The sequence below is a fragment of the Triplophysa rosa genome, linkage group LG19, assembly GCF_024868665.1.
Source record: "Triplophysa rosa linkage group LG19, Trosa_1v2, whole genome shotgun sequence".
In the NCBI taxonomy this organism is placed as follows: domain Eukaryota; kingdom Metazoa; phylum Chordata; class Actinopteri; order Cypriniformes; family Nemacheilidae; genus Triplophysa; species Triplophysa rosa.
Window position 1 is genome coordinate 14,834,228 of NC_079908.1, and position 17,624 is coordinate 14,851,851.

At 39.3% G+C, this 17,624-nt stretch overlaps 1 protein-coding gene across 9 annotated transcripts in view; it reads right to left on the reverse strand.

Moving 5' to 3' along the window:
• The window catches only part of vav2 (vav 2 guanine nucleotide exchange factor), a 146,241-nt gene that overhangs the window by 41,631 nt on the left and 86,986 nt on the right, over positions 1-17,624 (reverse strand). For all 9 annotated transcript variants that reach the window (XM_057360645.1, XM_057360643.1, XM_057360642.1 and 6 more), the window contains exon 3: positions 5,801-5,859. In XM_057360645.1, the coding sequence (XP_057216628.1) occupies positions 5,801-5,859 (59 nt within the window). The remainder of the gene's footprint in view (positions 1-5,800; positions 5,860-17,624) is intronic.

The window sequence follows — 17,624 nt, forward strand, 5'->3', positions numbered from 1 at the left end:
AAACTAATGGTTTATACAGTATGTTCTCTTGTTACCGTATCTCAAAGGGTTTTTAATAAGCATTAGTAAGTGCTTTGAGACTTTAAATAGAAGCTATTTTGATTAGGCAGTCAATGGTCTGAAAGAAATATTTAACTGCCCATTTTAAAAAGAAATGTGTTTATGAATCATTTCACCTTTTTCTTGTACTTGTCAATATCTGCTGTTCCAAAAGTGTTGTTTTCTGCCTAATACTCATATTAGCTAAAACTGAAATATTGTATGTTCCATATTTTCAAAAATATCCATCAGTAAGGCCAAACAGAATGATTATTAGTTCAAGACAATTGTAACAAATTCATTTTTACACGAGAAGCTATATCATCTTATCTCCTTCCATTATGAGTCTCATGAGATCTGCTTCATTCAAGTTAAAATATTACATGTTAATATTCATGACGATCTTCAACATTTTCTTTGGAAAAACAAACTTAAACACATGAAACAATAAAGATCGACCTGCTGGTATAGAGTTCTCTGAAAGTCACCTCTTCTTAATAATTCCATGAGCAAAGTCCGTTTACGGAAGTCGTGCCACTCGGCGGCCATGTTTGCAACGCCTCTGGGCAGCTATTTACATCATAGCACGTCCACAGCCCTATCTACGTAAATGGGGCAAGGCATATATTTGTAAAATTGCTGGCAAAAATCCAAATTAAACAGCATATTTCCGATCAATAATTAAATATGACACGAACTGTATCATAACTTTGGTTTGTTAAGCTTAAATTTCGCTAAAAATCACCTTTTTCGAGGTCGCCTCATCTACTGCGCCTGTGCACAGGCTGGCAAGCGCCTCACGTGAGCCCCGCCCCAGAGAATCATCTTTACTGATTGACGATTGGCTCATTTTACTGGAAGGCGGGACTTCCTTCGCTAGAGCGGCCATATTGAGCATTGCATTCTCGCCATTCATTGTAACGGCTGTGGCGCATCTTGTGAATATTAATATTTTTGCCATGAGTCTGGATCAGCAACCTAAACCTACAATATATACAGATGTACACGGGCACACATGTACAAAGACATGTGCACCCAGCTCCACACAAACTCGTGATCTGTCTCTCTAGTTGAATACAACTTACCATAACAAACCTGATCATTTGAAATCACAATAAGATAAAAGCTAGCTGCAACTCTGTGATTTCAGCCTTAAATGCATCAGGCCAACACAAGCTTTAATTGGATTTGGCAGACACACCAGTCTCTTTCCAATTTCACGTGTCCAACCAAACAGTATCCCTGGGTTTTATCTCACAGAAACAGATATTTGCTCTCTATTCTAAAAGTGACGGCTCAGAAGAGCTTTGAGAATATTGAAACGTTAAGTAGTTTGTTCAATGGAGTGAGCAAAAGATGTCCAGGTGAAAAAAGCAAAACCGATTCATTTTCTAGTATGTTCCTTGAGATGTAAAACCGTACGACAAGATGATTACAAAACCAGCTCAAGCCTCATTGCAATACTAAAACAATCTATAAATCTCTACATTATTATGGACACACACACAAGAACTTCAGCAAATTCAAAAGCTTTAAAGATATCAGGTGACCAAGGCATTAGCATTTATTTCATATTTTCAACTCATGATTGGGTAAAAAAGGGACAAACCCCACCGTTGGGTTAAATTAACCCAAAAATGTTAATATTTGACAACCTTGGGTTAAAACAAACCAGGATTTTGGGCTAAAACAACCCAGCAAAAGTACATTTTTAACCCAATGGTTGGGGTTGTCCCTTTATAACCCAACTATTGGTTGAAAGTAACCCAGCATTGTTGTGCTATGGATAGATGCTTGGTAGCTACACAGTAATCCCGGTCAAAAGACCTCACCCACTATAATAAATTGCAATATTCTGACCCTCAGGGCCATTGAATTGAATCATCTGTTTCATTGACTGACAGATGAAAATCAAAAGACTGCTTGCTTGCAAAAGCAATAATAGCACACACTCTGCCTCTCTTCTTCCATCATCCTGGAGATTATAAATAGTGTTTTATACCCTCCTAATGTCTCACTCACTATTTTCTCAGAATCTTTGCAAAATCCAAGCCGAGAGTAGACAGCAATGTAGAGTAGGGCTGTATTCAAAATATCGATATGGCGATACATCGTCATGAGCTCCTCACGATGCGCGCATCGATACATCTGCCTCCGTATCGATTCTGCAGCACTTTTAAAATTAGCCAATTATTACGCAAAAATATTGTGTAACAATTATTAGTGGTATAAAGATCTGATCGGAGCCCCTCTACAGTATATTCATGTGACCCGCATGTGATCATGAAGAGCGCGCTCGCTCACCTTCTCTCTGCATCCGTGAGTGCAGTAAGTTAAACATGAAAGCGCATTCTCGTATCATTCACTTAAACGGTTGCGTTTAAGGCGAAGTGAGTGTCGTGTAGGTGCTAATTCAACACACACATGACGCAGCACTGCTTCTGCCTCATCCACTATAAAACAATTGCACGCGATTAAAAAAAATGAAACTCCCGCCGCTGGAGGGATGCAGTGACGCGCCGCTCGCTCATAATGCATGAAAAGTATTAAAGTAGTAGAGCGACAGTAAATGTGCGTGTAATAGAAAGTGAAGAGCAAAGACCGGCTTAAATCTTACAGCACCCATACATTAATATTATATCTAGAAATCTGACATCTAGAAAGAAATACGTCATCTATTTCAATTCAACCCTTTCTTATTTAATGAAATCTATTTACTCTGACTGCAGGTCAATGCAATTATTCATATTTATTCGTTAGACATATAGTCTATTTGTAAAACACATGCACACATATGATGTAGCCTAGAAACCCTGTTTTTGAAACAAGGGTCTCTGTATAAGGACTTGATCTTTTGCAACTTTATACTCATTCTCAAAGCTACTTTATGCATTGATTTGTCAGATTAACGGATAAGTAGTTATGAATGGCAGTTTTCTGCAAGTATATTTTGCTGTAAATCTGTCGTATGATAAATGTAATAAAAAAGTTATTATCGCATAATAATGTATCGCATAATAACGTATCGCATCGTGGCCTTGTATAGGGATGCACATCGTATCGTAAAGTTGTTGGCGATACACAGCCCTAATGTAGTGTAATCATCAGTAATCTGCCTGTAGTAGTTCAGAGCACCTGATCCTATGCTCATACTGGTATATGATTAGACGAGAGCCTCCATCTGATCATTCCACTGGCTCAGACTCAGAAGCTGATTCTCACAGTGAGAGATTCATAAAGTACTGCAGTTGACATGTGTACATGGGTTCAAGATGCCTGTGTATGTTTGAAGGATGTTATGTACTGTACATGGATCTAAGTGCATATTTAAAGTGTGCACTGTAACTTTATGCATGAATGGGCGTTATCCGAGTGGGTCACATCCTGTAAGAAATAAGCTAAATAAAAAAATGCATATAAATAAATCTACGTACAGTACATAGTCTGCATAAAGATGTGTAGTTATTATATTTTTAATTTTAAGATAAAAAGTCAATTTTAAAAAGACAAATATTATTACAAAATACAAAAAAGACAAAAATAGTATTACAAATGTGACAACATATCACTTTTGTAATTTCAAAATGAATTAATGTGAATATTACTTGATACTTTTGTTTCGCAATTTTTATATGAAGCTATGCTCTATATGCATTGGAAATACAACGGCATTGTTTCTGTTATGCAAAAGAGAACGAGAGAGTGGAATAAGGAGAAAGAAGGACAGCACAACAGAAAGAAAGAGCATCCTGACATTTTGCTCCCTGCAGCCCATATTACCCCCGTCGAGTCGACTGTAAGCATCTGTTTCACATCTCACACATGCGGCAAACCCCTGCAATCCCAGCACAATACATGCACAGTCCACATTCTGACCTATACAATAAAGCCACGCTACTTCTCACCACACTTCAGAAAAAAGACCTACTGCCACACGTCCAGGACAGCAGTTTCACAGTGCAGAACAATGACAGGGGGCCGCAGAGCACTGACAGACAGCAGTCTGGTTGCATTTACGATAAAACGGAGGCCGAACTGACCACGTGGACAGAAAAACATAAACCACTATCAGTAAGTGACTGCTGATGAGAACTATGATCTCAGCAGGTGACTTCCTGTTTAGAGACATCAGCTTCATAAGAGACCGTTCAGACAGACAAATATAAGATAGAAAAGATGAAATCAGAGGGAACGAATGAATGACATACACATCAACCTTCCTAGTTCCTGCTGCCCAGAGCAGGTGAAAGACCTTATTATTAAAATGATTCCTGGATATGTAAAAGCAGCGGTTTTGATCTAAAGGGGTGCATGACTTTTAATACAATCTGTAACAGTACACACATTACTCTTGAACAATAAACACTGAGTAATATTTTATCATCTGCTGGACTTTTTTGTGGTCAGGAGCTCAGATAAAGAATGTGTGATCACAATTGAAAAAAACACAGTTGCAGTAAGACAGACTGCAGATAAGTTTCTATAATGGCACTGTGTGACCAGACCTTCTATGATAGCTAATTAACAAACAGGCATTCAACCAGTCTAATGAAACCGAGGTGTGAAACTGAGGGGTCAAAGGGCAGTGAGGATGAAAATAGTGAGTGGTGAGATGCTATGCTATACTTCTTTTCTTGCCTTAGGGCACTGATGCTAAGAGCAAGTGAATCATGTTCTGCAAACACTGATTTGCATTTTGTGTGACGCATGGCTGAATTTCAAACCCATCGGGACACGGATTTCTAACCAGTTCCAAATGAATCAAAAGGGTGTGCGAGGAATGTTTTCAAACAAAAGTGAGACATTTCTCGCTCTGTGAGATGCTGGAAGAGAAAATAAAATGGAGTGCCATATTCATTCTATGCCACATAACTACAACACACCACCAAGGGCCTAAAATAAAGGGCTTTAAAAAAAATCCGGGTCAGCCCAGGATACAGGCTGTACAACTGCCCTAACCACAAAAGCGGCTTGCTGGTTCCGTTTCAAAGCTGCGACACACGCCACAGCAGCGATGAATACAAAGCCGTCTTTCATTGCGTACATGACAGGAAATTATGTGAACTCCCCAGAATAGTTTGTACGGAAGACTTACTCAATGTGCGAAATTGACTTTATTCACACTCAACGCCAGGTTCAACATGTCCCCAAATTACTTTAAACAACATTTATAAGCCATGCATTTTAGCTCCATTTCTTCCCACAAAGTCCCTGACGATAATTGAGAATTATTCTATTTTTCCACTAGAATGACTGGGTCCTGACTTGTGACAAATAAACAGGCAATATTTTGGCCATCCCTCTGCGGCAGTGTGCCCGGTGAGGACAGGAAGTGATTTAGGCAGCTCTCAGCGGGTTACGCTGTGCTGGCTAATAGCAGTCCCGTCTCGCCTCCACCCCGCTCTGGCAGTAGGCCTAATGGGTCGCTCCATCAGCTCATTACCCTGTCGGATAAAAGGTTTTATTTTCGGAGCGGAGAGAACAGACTGGGCAAATAATGAGGCAGGAAGTGATCCCAGTTGCCTGTAAAGCAGGGAGGCAGGTTTGACCCCCACTAAAACACCTGAGGGCAGCGAGACCCACACGCTTCATGGAGGCCCGGACGGAACGGGCACGCAGGTTTCGCAGATATGCTGTTGTGTGTGCCAACCACTTTTTCCTTCAAGGGCTTTGAATGGAGCCACATAAAAGATGGAAAGACATGTGTACACACCGGGACTGAAAGGAAACTTAATTAGCAAGTTTAGAGGAAGTGAATTACCTGATGCCTTTGATCTGCGCAATGCTGTGGTGGGAGATTCTGGACAGCGCAGAGATCACCTGTGAAAACAAGAGAAGATTTGAGTTAGTGACACAAAAACATAAGCAACACACTTTCAAAAGTCGAGTTTTGGACATTCCCAGATGGTTCCGAACTTCCTATTGGCTTGGTACCTACCATGCTAAATAAAAAAATCTCCTCATCAAGCAGCCCAATTTGAACATCTTCTATGTTTGTCGCACTAATACTTTAGGTTAAGAATTTTAAGTAAGTAACAGAGATGTTTTTTCGCAAGCACCATTAATAAAACATTTGCAAGCATCTTATTTATCGCCTTGTTTTACGCTTAGCCTTCGGTGCCGCAGCTTGTGCGCACACACGGATCATGCAACCCCTTTATTGAAGACATTAAGGGACATGTGGCATAAAACGCTCCGCTGAAATCACAGACGTGAAACACTTTGCACAGATCTGTGCAGCCCTCCTCTCCCCCAGCTGCATTAGTGCTGGGTTAAACGTGTGCAGTATTTACACTGATTTAACGCCAGTCATGAGTCACATGCGAGTAGGCTTATTGGTGGTCGTTCTGGAAGCTTCCAGATGGTGTGCTAGAGGGCCTCGGGAGTGTAATATAGAAAGAAGAGTCACACATTAATAGGAAAGCACGCATACACATGCATATGCAAAAGACGGTGCCGTGACGCCTCGTTACATGCTTTTGCAGGCATGTTTTCCGCCTGCCTTGCCTGCTGCCATGGTGACACTAGCTGGTCCAGAAAAAAAACGAATGCAGATGTGTGTGTAGATTCCAGAATCTGAACAAAGGTAAGATAACAGATCCATTTGTTTTATTCTTGTAATCATGAAGGTCATTCTATAGCAGAACTTCTGTACTAGAACCTCTGTCACGTGACACTTCATATACTGTAAGCCAAAATGTATACAAGTAATGTATAAACAGGTTAACACCTAATGTGCATGAGCAGAAAGCTCCAGTCAAGCCTGGAGAACCGAAAATCCAGAATCAATACTGTGAAATTAGTCTATAAATGTGCTTTTTTATCGCTTGTCTTCAATGCATCTGCTTATGTGACCAAGCATTCATGGTAAATGCAATATCACCTGCGGCGAAAATGTAAGACTTATCCATCAAAGCTGGGGCTTTTTCTCTGGATGGTATTTGATTTGCAGCGCAGCCTTTCGTTCATCAACTCCATCACTCTGGTCGCTGTCTACCTTTCTTCATCTTTCCCTCAGGTCAGGTCAAAACTCCCCATTCTTTTCTCTCATAATATAGATTTTTCTTTCATCTCAGAGCTTCAGTGTGCATGAGGAGCATCAGATCAGGGTTTGGACACAACACATATCACAAAGACACAGCGCGATCCTGTCCATCAGCTCACAATGGCACTGAGAAAGATGGGATCCTAAATTACACCCTTCGTTAATGTAATACAGCTGCGAATCTGGGTTACCAACAGTGTTTGCATCAGCTGTAAAATGTTTTACAAACACATGGCGAATCCACCTGTCTGCCAGCAGAACGTATGTGGTTTTAGATGCAGAAGAGAGGAGAGAGAGAGAGGAGAAAAAAGTAGACAAGGAAAAAGTAACAAAAATAGATGCGGAGAAACTAGAAAATCAGAGGACAAAACGAGACAAGAGGTAAAACATTTAAATAGATGGGAGGAGATGAGACTAGATGAGAAAAATATGAGAGGAAAAGAGGAAAAGAGAAAGCAGCTCATCGCCATGGTTGCACAAATCGTAAACAAAAAATTGCAATGACATAATGGAAAGCATCAGCCCTGTATCACTCCACTGTAAATGGCCTTATGGACGACTGATTCTAAATTAATCTGGTGTGGAAAAACCAGCAATATAAACAAACACACATGTTTTGATACTGCGCTGTAATGTAATCTAAATGAGAGTTTGAGTCAAGCGCCTTAGTTAAAGCAGCGAAATTGGAGTGGCAGGAGATCTGTGAACAGATGGCAGTCAGTAAGACTGAGTGTTGGCATTCATCTATAATGAACCCGAGGGCCCAGCGGCACGAGACACCAACCAGCAGAAACTAACAGAGCCGCACAAACTCAAAATAAACCCACACACCATATCCACCACCAAATCTCTGTTCTCGCTATTAACCCGACAGCATTAGGACCAGAGTATCTGCAACAACTTCACATAACTATTTATAGTGAGAAACATAACATCATTTTATGCATCCCCAGAGGTGGGTAGTAACGCGCTACATTTACTTCGTTACATTTACTTGAGTAACATTTTGGAAAATATGTACTTTTTAAGTTAAATTAAAAGTGTGTACTTTTACTCTTACTTGAGTAAATTTCTAATAGAAAATCTGTACTTTTACTTCGTTACATAACTTACATTGCGTGACGTTCCTTTGTTCCTTCATTTTAAAATATGCTTTTTAAAACGCGTTGTTTATTTCAAGGTTGTCGTCTCTTTTTACGGGCATTCCCGAGTGATCGATTCTTTTGAGTCGATTCTTTTTAAAGCATTAATTGAACAATGGGCAAAACCATTTGAATAGGCTAATGAATCAGTTCAAATGATTTGTTCAGTTCGCAGCACGATCTGAATCATCTGAAGCAGGATTACTCACTCCTCGTAGCGCGAAATTTAAGAACACGCAGAACACAAAGAGCGTTGGATGAAGTGGATATTAATCTATATCTATACAATCAAAACTGCAAATGTGTCGTATTGTTTGCCAGCGATGATAAATACCCGCCATTTGCGCGCACCCGCGCGACCTGTTCGTCAAACACAGCAAGATGCGCGTTACCTGTCAGACACAGAGACGTGGGCCTGCAGAAATATACATTTGAAGAACAGAAGGAAGAAAACTTGTTGATGGGCGTGTGGTTCACTGTTTACTGTTTGTTTACAAGTAAGAGCGTTTCACAACACACGTGACACAACACGAGAAAACGTGAGCTTTGTTCAAAAATGTGTATTTCATTTAAGAGAGCACTGCAGATGTTCTAGATCATCTTAGGAAATGCTCTGAGTTTAGTTCATGCTTTAGTTTGACATGGTCTATTATTCTAAATAAGTTGTGTAAACTACATTGACATCAGGACTAGATGAAATTTACAGAAATGCTTTAGTCTCTCTAGTATATTGCAAAGATATCTGCTTATGATAATTAAAAATATTGATTAAAATGTAATATTAAAATATTGGCGTTAATATTAATTGAATGTAGTAGGCCTATATAATCAGATACATAGTAACTAAGTAACTAGCTACTTGAGTAGTTTTTTCATTGCATACTTTTTTTACTTTTACTCAAGTAATTTTTAAAATAGTGACTTTTACTTTTACTTGAGTAACAATTTCTCTAGTTACTTGTACTTTTACTTGAGTAAAGATTTTGGCTACTCTACCCACCTCTGTGCATCCCAATGTATCACCATCTAACTGTATTGTGACAGAAACTGTGACACACACGAAAGAGTTTCAAAATTCTAACGGGAGAGGATCGGTTTGAATCTTTCTCACATGGTTTGCTGGATTTATTGAATTACAGAAAATTACGCAAATGCACACATGAATAAATAAAAACAAAGCGATATGCATTGCAATATAGACCACTTCGGATGACGTAAACAACTTCCCGTTTCAGTTCTTTAACACTACACAAACGTTTGAACAAAATACAACCAACAGAATAATTATAGCCGATTTCAAAATGTTTAACAAATATCTTTAACAATGAATTATAAATTGAAGATTAAAAAATACTAAATAATATGAAAAACTGAAAGAAAGGGCTTCTGGACTAGTCTTTACATCTTGCAAAGTTGTCATCATATCATTATATGAATATACGGGCCTAAAAAGTGTGTATTAGAATAAACTAGATGAGGTAAAAGTTTGTGAACAAACTTTATGTTGACATGAGAAAGAGAGAGAGAGACCACAACCAGATTAAATCTACCTGTGCTAGGTAACTTATTAGGTTTTGGTTATATTATATTTGTGTGTGTGTGTGTGTGTGTGCGTGCGTGTGTGTGTGTGTGTGTGTGTGTGTGTGTATGTGATAGAATGATAGGAGAAACAAAAAGAGAGTGGAGAGATGTATACAGCTAGAGTGTGTGTTAATGTTTGAGAGTTGAAGTTTGGTGGCTGTAGCTGGAAAGCTCTAGGAGGAGTTAGAGTCAGAAAATTTAGTCTCAGAAGAATAAGAAGAAGCAGAAGAATAAGTTTAAGTGAAACATCACTATGTTGGCTTTCTCAAGCCAAATGAATAACTAGTTACCTATTTTAATTCAAAACGACAGTAGAGAGAAGAAATGAGGTCATTATACTGCATAGATTAACAGTAAACTCGTTTGAAGACCACAGCTTGACGTGTCTGGAACATTTGCACCAACCACATCTACATCACAGCTCAGACACAATAATGCATTTAAATACATTAGCAAACGGTACTTTTCTCAGCATAATTTATTCCTTAAATTGAACAAAACAACGAACAACAAACACGCTACACGCTTCTGTTTCACATCAGCCGATGAGTGATGTTGCGTCCTTATGTTTGTGTGGTGAGGAATCAGATGACGTGATGACATGATGAATATGTTCGCAATCGAGTTTGAGCCGAATCCTCTCACAGAACTCCAGCTGTTGCGTGTTTAGCAGGGATTTTCCAGAGTCAGCCCCGGGGAGGGGAACTCGGGCCGTGACTATGGCACTGACCCAAAGAACCAGTCCGATTCATGTCCATGATGGGATGCACTAAATGTGGTTTTGTCTGGGTGTCAAAGGCTTTATTGTGGTTGCGCTGCAGAAAAGTGGATGTCAGTGGTTATGTTTATGCCACTTAACGTGAATTAGCAAAACATGTGCTATCAAACAAATCAATAATAGCAACTAATCATATCACAGAAAATAAAGTGCACAGTCATGGCAGCCACATCTACCAGAGCATTTTCAGAAAACTGGTGGTATACATCCTATTTTTCTCGTCTCAGAGCACATGGTCATTGTAGACTTATTTGTCAAAGCAGATCAGTCTCACACAAGCACCCAATGGCGCTGCTCCTGAGTCCTGACCCCTCTGATGTCATGAAGTATAGACTATGCAAAACGTCTCATACAATCTAGTGCACTTTCACATCAATAATGCTGAGTATCATCACCATCCCTCTAAACAAGACTTGATCTGCAGTGGAGAGAGAGGAGAGAGACATCTATGGGGCAACCACTACTAGTTTATGTCATGACACAGAAATATAAACTCACTGGCCCTTGATCTAAACAGGAAGTACATACTAAGGAGGAGCTTAAGACATGGGACAAACTGACCTTTATATTTCGCTTTCTTTTTCTTTTTATATTCACAGCTCACAATCTGTTTTTTATCCTGGCAGGTCCAGGAAAGATGGCAAAATGCTGTTTCGTCAGGCAGGTTAACAGCTTGAGAAATGGACAACTGAACTAGCCCACACATTCACTTTTCACCAGCACTGATGATGAAACCGAAACTAAAGAGAGTAAATGGTTTCTGCACCATCCCTTTATCCCCAGACAATCAGCTTTTCCACCTCGACTGTGTACAGAATCCTCTAGCCCAGAAGAGCCAAACTGTGTCAAAGACGCTTTGTCTTTGCCAGACAGAGTGGAGGGTGCATTTATAACCAACACTTGTAAAACAGCGGTTTTACTGAAAATGAAAAGGAACACGTCAGCATAACTTGACATCTGAACAAAGATTACATATAGTCAGTGGTACACTATGGGTTTGAGGCTCCTCAAGTGATCCAGAGGGCAACTTCCCAGTTGAAAATCATTACATGGCTCTTATCAGATGAAGGGCTCTTGTGGTCTTGGCTATGTTCCCTGGGTTTACAAATCCACTAAACAACAGTGCAAGCAAAGCAAAAGTGTTTTACCGCAGACGTGTGAATGCCTGTCTGGCACATACCTCCATTTCCACCATGGTGTTAAAAACTGGCTTTAAAAAACTTTCACAATGGGAAAGTTGATGCTCTCTGAAGAGGTTAAACAGAGCCGTAATAAACTAAATACACACGTACAGCAAAATCAGACTGCTTTAAAGGTGGAGACACACATACATGCTATAAAAAACCCAACACAATGCAATGTTTGTTCACAAATGCTGTTTTCAGATCTTAATGAAAGGACTTGGGCCGTTGTTGAGTTGTAGAAGTAAATATAGTCCAAAAACACAAACAAAAGGCTTACTGATCATTCCGTAAGATAACAGAAGAGGTCCATTCTGCCAAACACACCCTGCCATCTCCAGCTCTAAGTGTGAAAACCACACGTAATGCTTGTTTATAAAGCGAGTAAATTGTTGGAGCAGTTTGAGCTGATTGGTTCAATGAGACGTGTTCAAACCTGCATCCAAATCCATTGGGTTTAACGCTCAGTTCTCAGATCTCATCCTGTTCTGGAAATACAACAAAACTTCAAACAAAATGTGCCTTTTTAGAAGATAAAGCCTGTACATGCAAGGCAGAACTAGAATAGAGTTGCTGAAATCCTTTTAACTGGAGCAAAATATAGGTTAAGGTCATGATGTCTTCAGATTTTCAGCTGTAAAAGATCAGTGTGTGTCTGTGACATCAGCAGATTGTGTCAAACAAAGTAAAGGAGACATTTCACTCTTAATCCAAGAGCATAAAGGGATTATGCGACAATAACATCAGCTCAGTGTCATTTTGCTCCCCAGAAAGCGTTCATAGTTTACAAGGTGAGAGGATTTTCACATCCTTGAGAGGGAGGTTAAAAATGATTTCTCAGCATAGGGTTTTATCAACAGTGGCACCTGTAGGGACACACATCGTGAATGGGGGCAGCTGTTTGGGCAGTCTCTTATGCCTCCGAGCACGTGAGAGTGGATGGGATTAGTTTGGGTTTAATCTGTGCGTCCAGGATGGGAGGGGGAACAGAGTTAGAGCAGGACCTCTGCTGGAAGAGATAAGTGTGAGCAGAGGCTGGATACATAGAACCTCTAGGCCACCCCAAGATAGGTCAACAACATATTTTTCATCTGAATGCTTTAAAATACATTAAAATATACACAAATATATAAATAAACAACACTTAATTTGTCTGTTATGATGTTTTTAACATTATGTTATAAGTTACAAAGGTCTAGTTGCTGAAAAAAAGGCTAAAAATGGCATTCGTTTATAATGTTTATTTTTTTTATGTAGATTATTATAAAAATTATTGAAATAGTTCGGTCTGCCAAATTAAACTCAGTGTGGTATAACCAACATGCAGGTTTTGTTTAAGCACAATATAGTATACCTAAAAATAAACATAACACTATCCCTAATGCAGAAAAAACTGAATCAGATTTTTAGAAATAGCATGGCTTTATCCATCTCAGTCAGATGCTAAGCTGTGATTCTCTTTCTCCCTGTAAAACAGATGGACTTATTCTGTACCCAGTCTCAGCTGAGGGGTCAAAGTACTCCAATGTGGCAGGTCAGCCATGCAGAGCTTTTCTATCACGTTCAAACAAGGCCCATGGCGGTCGAGTACAGACCAGCTGCATGAGCCAAGCACCCACCGGTCTAACCGCTGAAAATCCAATAAATTAAACCAGAGCTCTGTGTATTTAACTGGTATTCATCAACATTATACCACAAGAGATCATCTTGAGTATTAATAAGATGAGCGCGGTTGTGAATGCTAATAAAAAAATTCATCTCTGCGTACACGCATACAGCACAGTGAGAAGCTTATGGGAATAAAGTTAATCTTATTAAAATGTTGCACAGTAGAAAGCTGTGGGTGAGAGTCATGTGCAGTGTAGTGGCTTAAGCACAGGGCTAGTAAATGGAAGGTTGCTGATTCGAGCCCACACAAGCCATTATTTTATAACACTAAAATAACTTAAGATTCAGTCTAAAGTGAATACTTTGCAACAGTCGACAAGGGGAATGTATCAGCTACAATCCTACAGAAAGTTTAGTTGCGAGTGTTCTCCTGTTCCTACTGCGAGTCAAGTTGTCGAGAGAAAGGAAAGAGGATCATCATGAGAAATGATCTTGTTCTGTTTTATGCTGCTGTCTGTTACAGTACACGTGTGTCTGTGGGAGCCAAACGCAGGCCTGCAGGAGGTCTCTGCACTGACAGCAGGACAATGGGCTTTCATTTAGAGCAAAGGCCTAATTGGCAACTGAATTAGGAAAAAAGAAAAATAGTGCAATATTTATAAATTACATTTATATTTAGGGAAGCACGATATATTTATGAGTGTATCAATACTGACCAATATTAGACAATCATAGTATCTCTTCCAGTGAACTCTTTTCTGCGCTAGGTTTTCAAACTACAAAATTACAGTAAATATACAATAGTTCAGATTTCACTTACACCGTGTCGCATCCAGTGCGGTCGCATCCAGTGTGGACAAAATTTTAAATTATAACGGGTTCTCAAATGCATACTATTGTCTTTTGTCGCGCCACATCCGGTCTAAACACGGTGCTAGAATGTAAAATTCTAAACAGGAGATAGAATTATAGATTAAGTTATAGATTATTTTTTTCAAAAACAAAATTGGCAAACAGAACAGAATCAGATTTGATATTATAAAATAAAAAATAATTATATATTATAATAATACGTTATAAAATAAGCATTGACTATCAATAAATTCAGCCAAAATATATGTACATCCCTAATTATTAAAATATACCTATTTCTATTATAATTAAAACTTTTTATATATAAATATTTATTTAGAAATTATTGCATTATGTAACAATATTAACAATATCGTCCATCTGGTGCAATTATTTTATTTTATAAAATTAGATTTTTAGGTCATTTGACCCATCTCATACTGTAACTCATACCTCTAGCAACAGTTATGATTAGAGGATAAAGAAAAGAGGATGCTTATGGCACGTTTCCAAGTCATCATTTGGCATTTCAAATATAGCAATAAATACCGTACCGTGGAACATATACCGAGGTATGACCGCACAACGAGATTTTGATATTGTTGCATCCCTAGAAATTATACTAAATTAAACATGATAAAAAAATAGCACAACAGAGTCTAAAATAAAAAAGGTTCCTCAGAATAACTGAAGTTATGTGCCTTTAAGGGTTGAAAACAGAGAACTCCATTATGATAACAATTTCCAATACATATGCAGATTTACAAAAGTGGAGAGATGTTCCCTGTGGACAAAAAGAAAGAATAAAGAGGATTTAAGAGAATAGGCAAGAAGAAAGAGCAGAAAACTGTGAGACTAAACACCATGTTTAAATGCGTGGCGTAAATGAATCTCAGCTGTAAAACAAAAGTCATCTTTTACCATTAAGTGTTGAATTACTGTAGGTTCCTTGTCAGCAGATAAAAGACAAAGACAAATATTTTTTTATCATGTTTTATCTAAATATTCCAGCAGAAATGACAGATATTCAAACACCATAACACACACAGGCACATACGTGCTTTATGAAGCCAATGTCGGGAGTTATGGAAAAATGTTTATGCAGCTCTATAGTGTGGAATTTCATTTGCCAGAAGGGCTGCACAGATTTTAAGATAAATGTTAGATAAATGTTACAATGATAATAATGATAGTAATGGCACAAAAGATTTGAGATTGTTTCACAGGTTCTCATCAATCCTCACACATTTGAGTATTGTGTTACTCACATACTGATCTATCTGTCTCTCATCTTAAGTGAACGGGTGTGTGTGGGTGTGTGTGTGATGGAGGTGTTGGTAGGGATAGTGACAAGATTGTCAGCTTGCATTATTCTCTCCCAGCTGGGGGGACTCAAAATAACAAGGTGGGTTTGGAGCCCGGAGGGAGAACAAAAAACAACAAGAAAAAAGATCACCCCAGAATCATTCCAATGAGACGTCAACCCTGTAATTCCCTCAGATGTGATGGAAGACAGGGGTGCTGTCAACCTCAGCAACCAGACGTATGATCAAAAAGCTTACATCTTCATTAAAAAATCCAGACTTCACAGGGAAACTGTGCCGTTTTCAAGAGGTCATGACCTTTCCTGCCAGGTTCACCAAATACAGCTTCTGTCTGTAAAGTCAGCAAAAATGCAGTTTTAAAAAATAGTTTTGTGGGAGGAACACATTCAAATTATTAATTGTCGTAATAAGAGACAATTGATTGACAAAAGATTGAGAAATTACAAGTGTAATGCTCTAGTCCAAACGAGGTTTTAAAACTGGATGGAAAAAGCAGAGTCTTTCAACAACATCCCAAAACACCCTCGTCCTTGATTTTGCAAACGGTGCAAGGAGGGTGGGATGGGGGTGTCAAGTCAGATTGGGCTGGTGACTTCTTCAGTGGTTAACCTTTGGAGACGTCCAGACACATCACAGGGTGTTAGCATACTTCCCAGGCGGCAGACACACCCTCATGTGGAGCGAGATGGCATTTCCCCATTTTTTGTTTCAAAGCACAAATCCAGGCTTGCGTTCTGTCATGGTTTCTCCTCCGGGTGAAATTACCACCTCAAACCACAGACGTGGCGATACACCAAGTGCTGAATAATGCTAATGAGAGCGAGAATCAAAGTTTGGCGGCTGAGGCATAGATGGTTAATAATTCTCTCTCATGACAAGTACAAATAGGCATATCACTGCTTAGATGTGTCAATCAAAAGCTCAGTACAAATAAAAAAATAACCTTTGTCGTGATCAAGGCTGTCTAGAAGTTACAAGCAGTCATGCACATTTGTTTCTGGGAGGCGTAAACTTAAATTCACGAGATGAATTTAAGTGGTTTCATAATAGCCATCGCAGACATGATTAATAGCAATATCTCTTACACAAAACCATAACACATATTTAACTATTTTGAGAAAAGAGAGAGGAAAAAACAAAGGTTTTTTAAAGAAAGTGTCTGCAGATCAATCCCAGACCACTCTGACGTCAGACTGGGGTTGAGGAAGTGGGAAAACACAGAGACCAAAGAAAAAAAGAGAAACCAGTGGGGGATGGAGAGTTCATCAAAGAGGGTTTGAGTTCCACATTCACTCCATCATGGATCTCAGCTCAGGGACATAAATCTCTCATGCTCATCTCTTTAGCCTGTCTGTCGGAGCTTCATACACACACACACACAACACACGCACATGCACTTATTCACTCGCTCACTGAAGTCGCTGATGACTGAGCCCCCGGTTAGGAACATGTCCAGACGGACTCATCCAAGAAAGCCTCCAGTGCATGTGTGGAGTCCTTTCTGTGTGTGGATACAGTAATGTATCCGTCTAGCTCTTTTGTAATGAAGATGACACAACATAGAGGAGGATTCCTTTTCATTTCTGTGAGGTGATTCAAAGTTCTGCTATGCACACGATATCTATTGTTGCTCGCAATTCACCTGTCCCATCTTAAATGTGGTGTGAGAGGCTTACGTGTTTCCTAGCAAGGGAATAACCATCTTTTGATAGAGATGACAGACTATTAGAAAATAACAGAGGGAAAAGAAGATAGAGCGAACCACATGATGAGCATCATAGTGTTGATACATGTTTTAAAGGGGTCATATGGCGCGAATACGTGTTTTTCTGTGTCTTTGGTGTGTTATAAGTTACCCATGCATGTATTAGACACGTAAAATTGCAAAAGTGAAAGTGTTGGAACAAAAGATGCATTCTATCTAAAAGCCAGTGCTCACCCAGACGTCAATCTACGTCAGTTCGTGGTATGATTTGACTAAGACCGCCCAAATGTATACGCAAGTAAGGTGGGCGTACCTGTCAGTACAATACGCCCTTTTCACAATGACGTCACTTAACTTCCGCCTTTTTG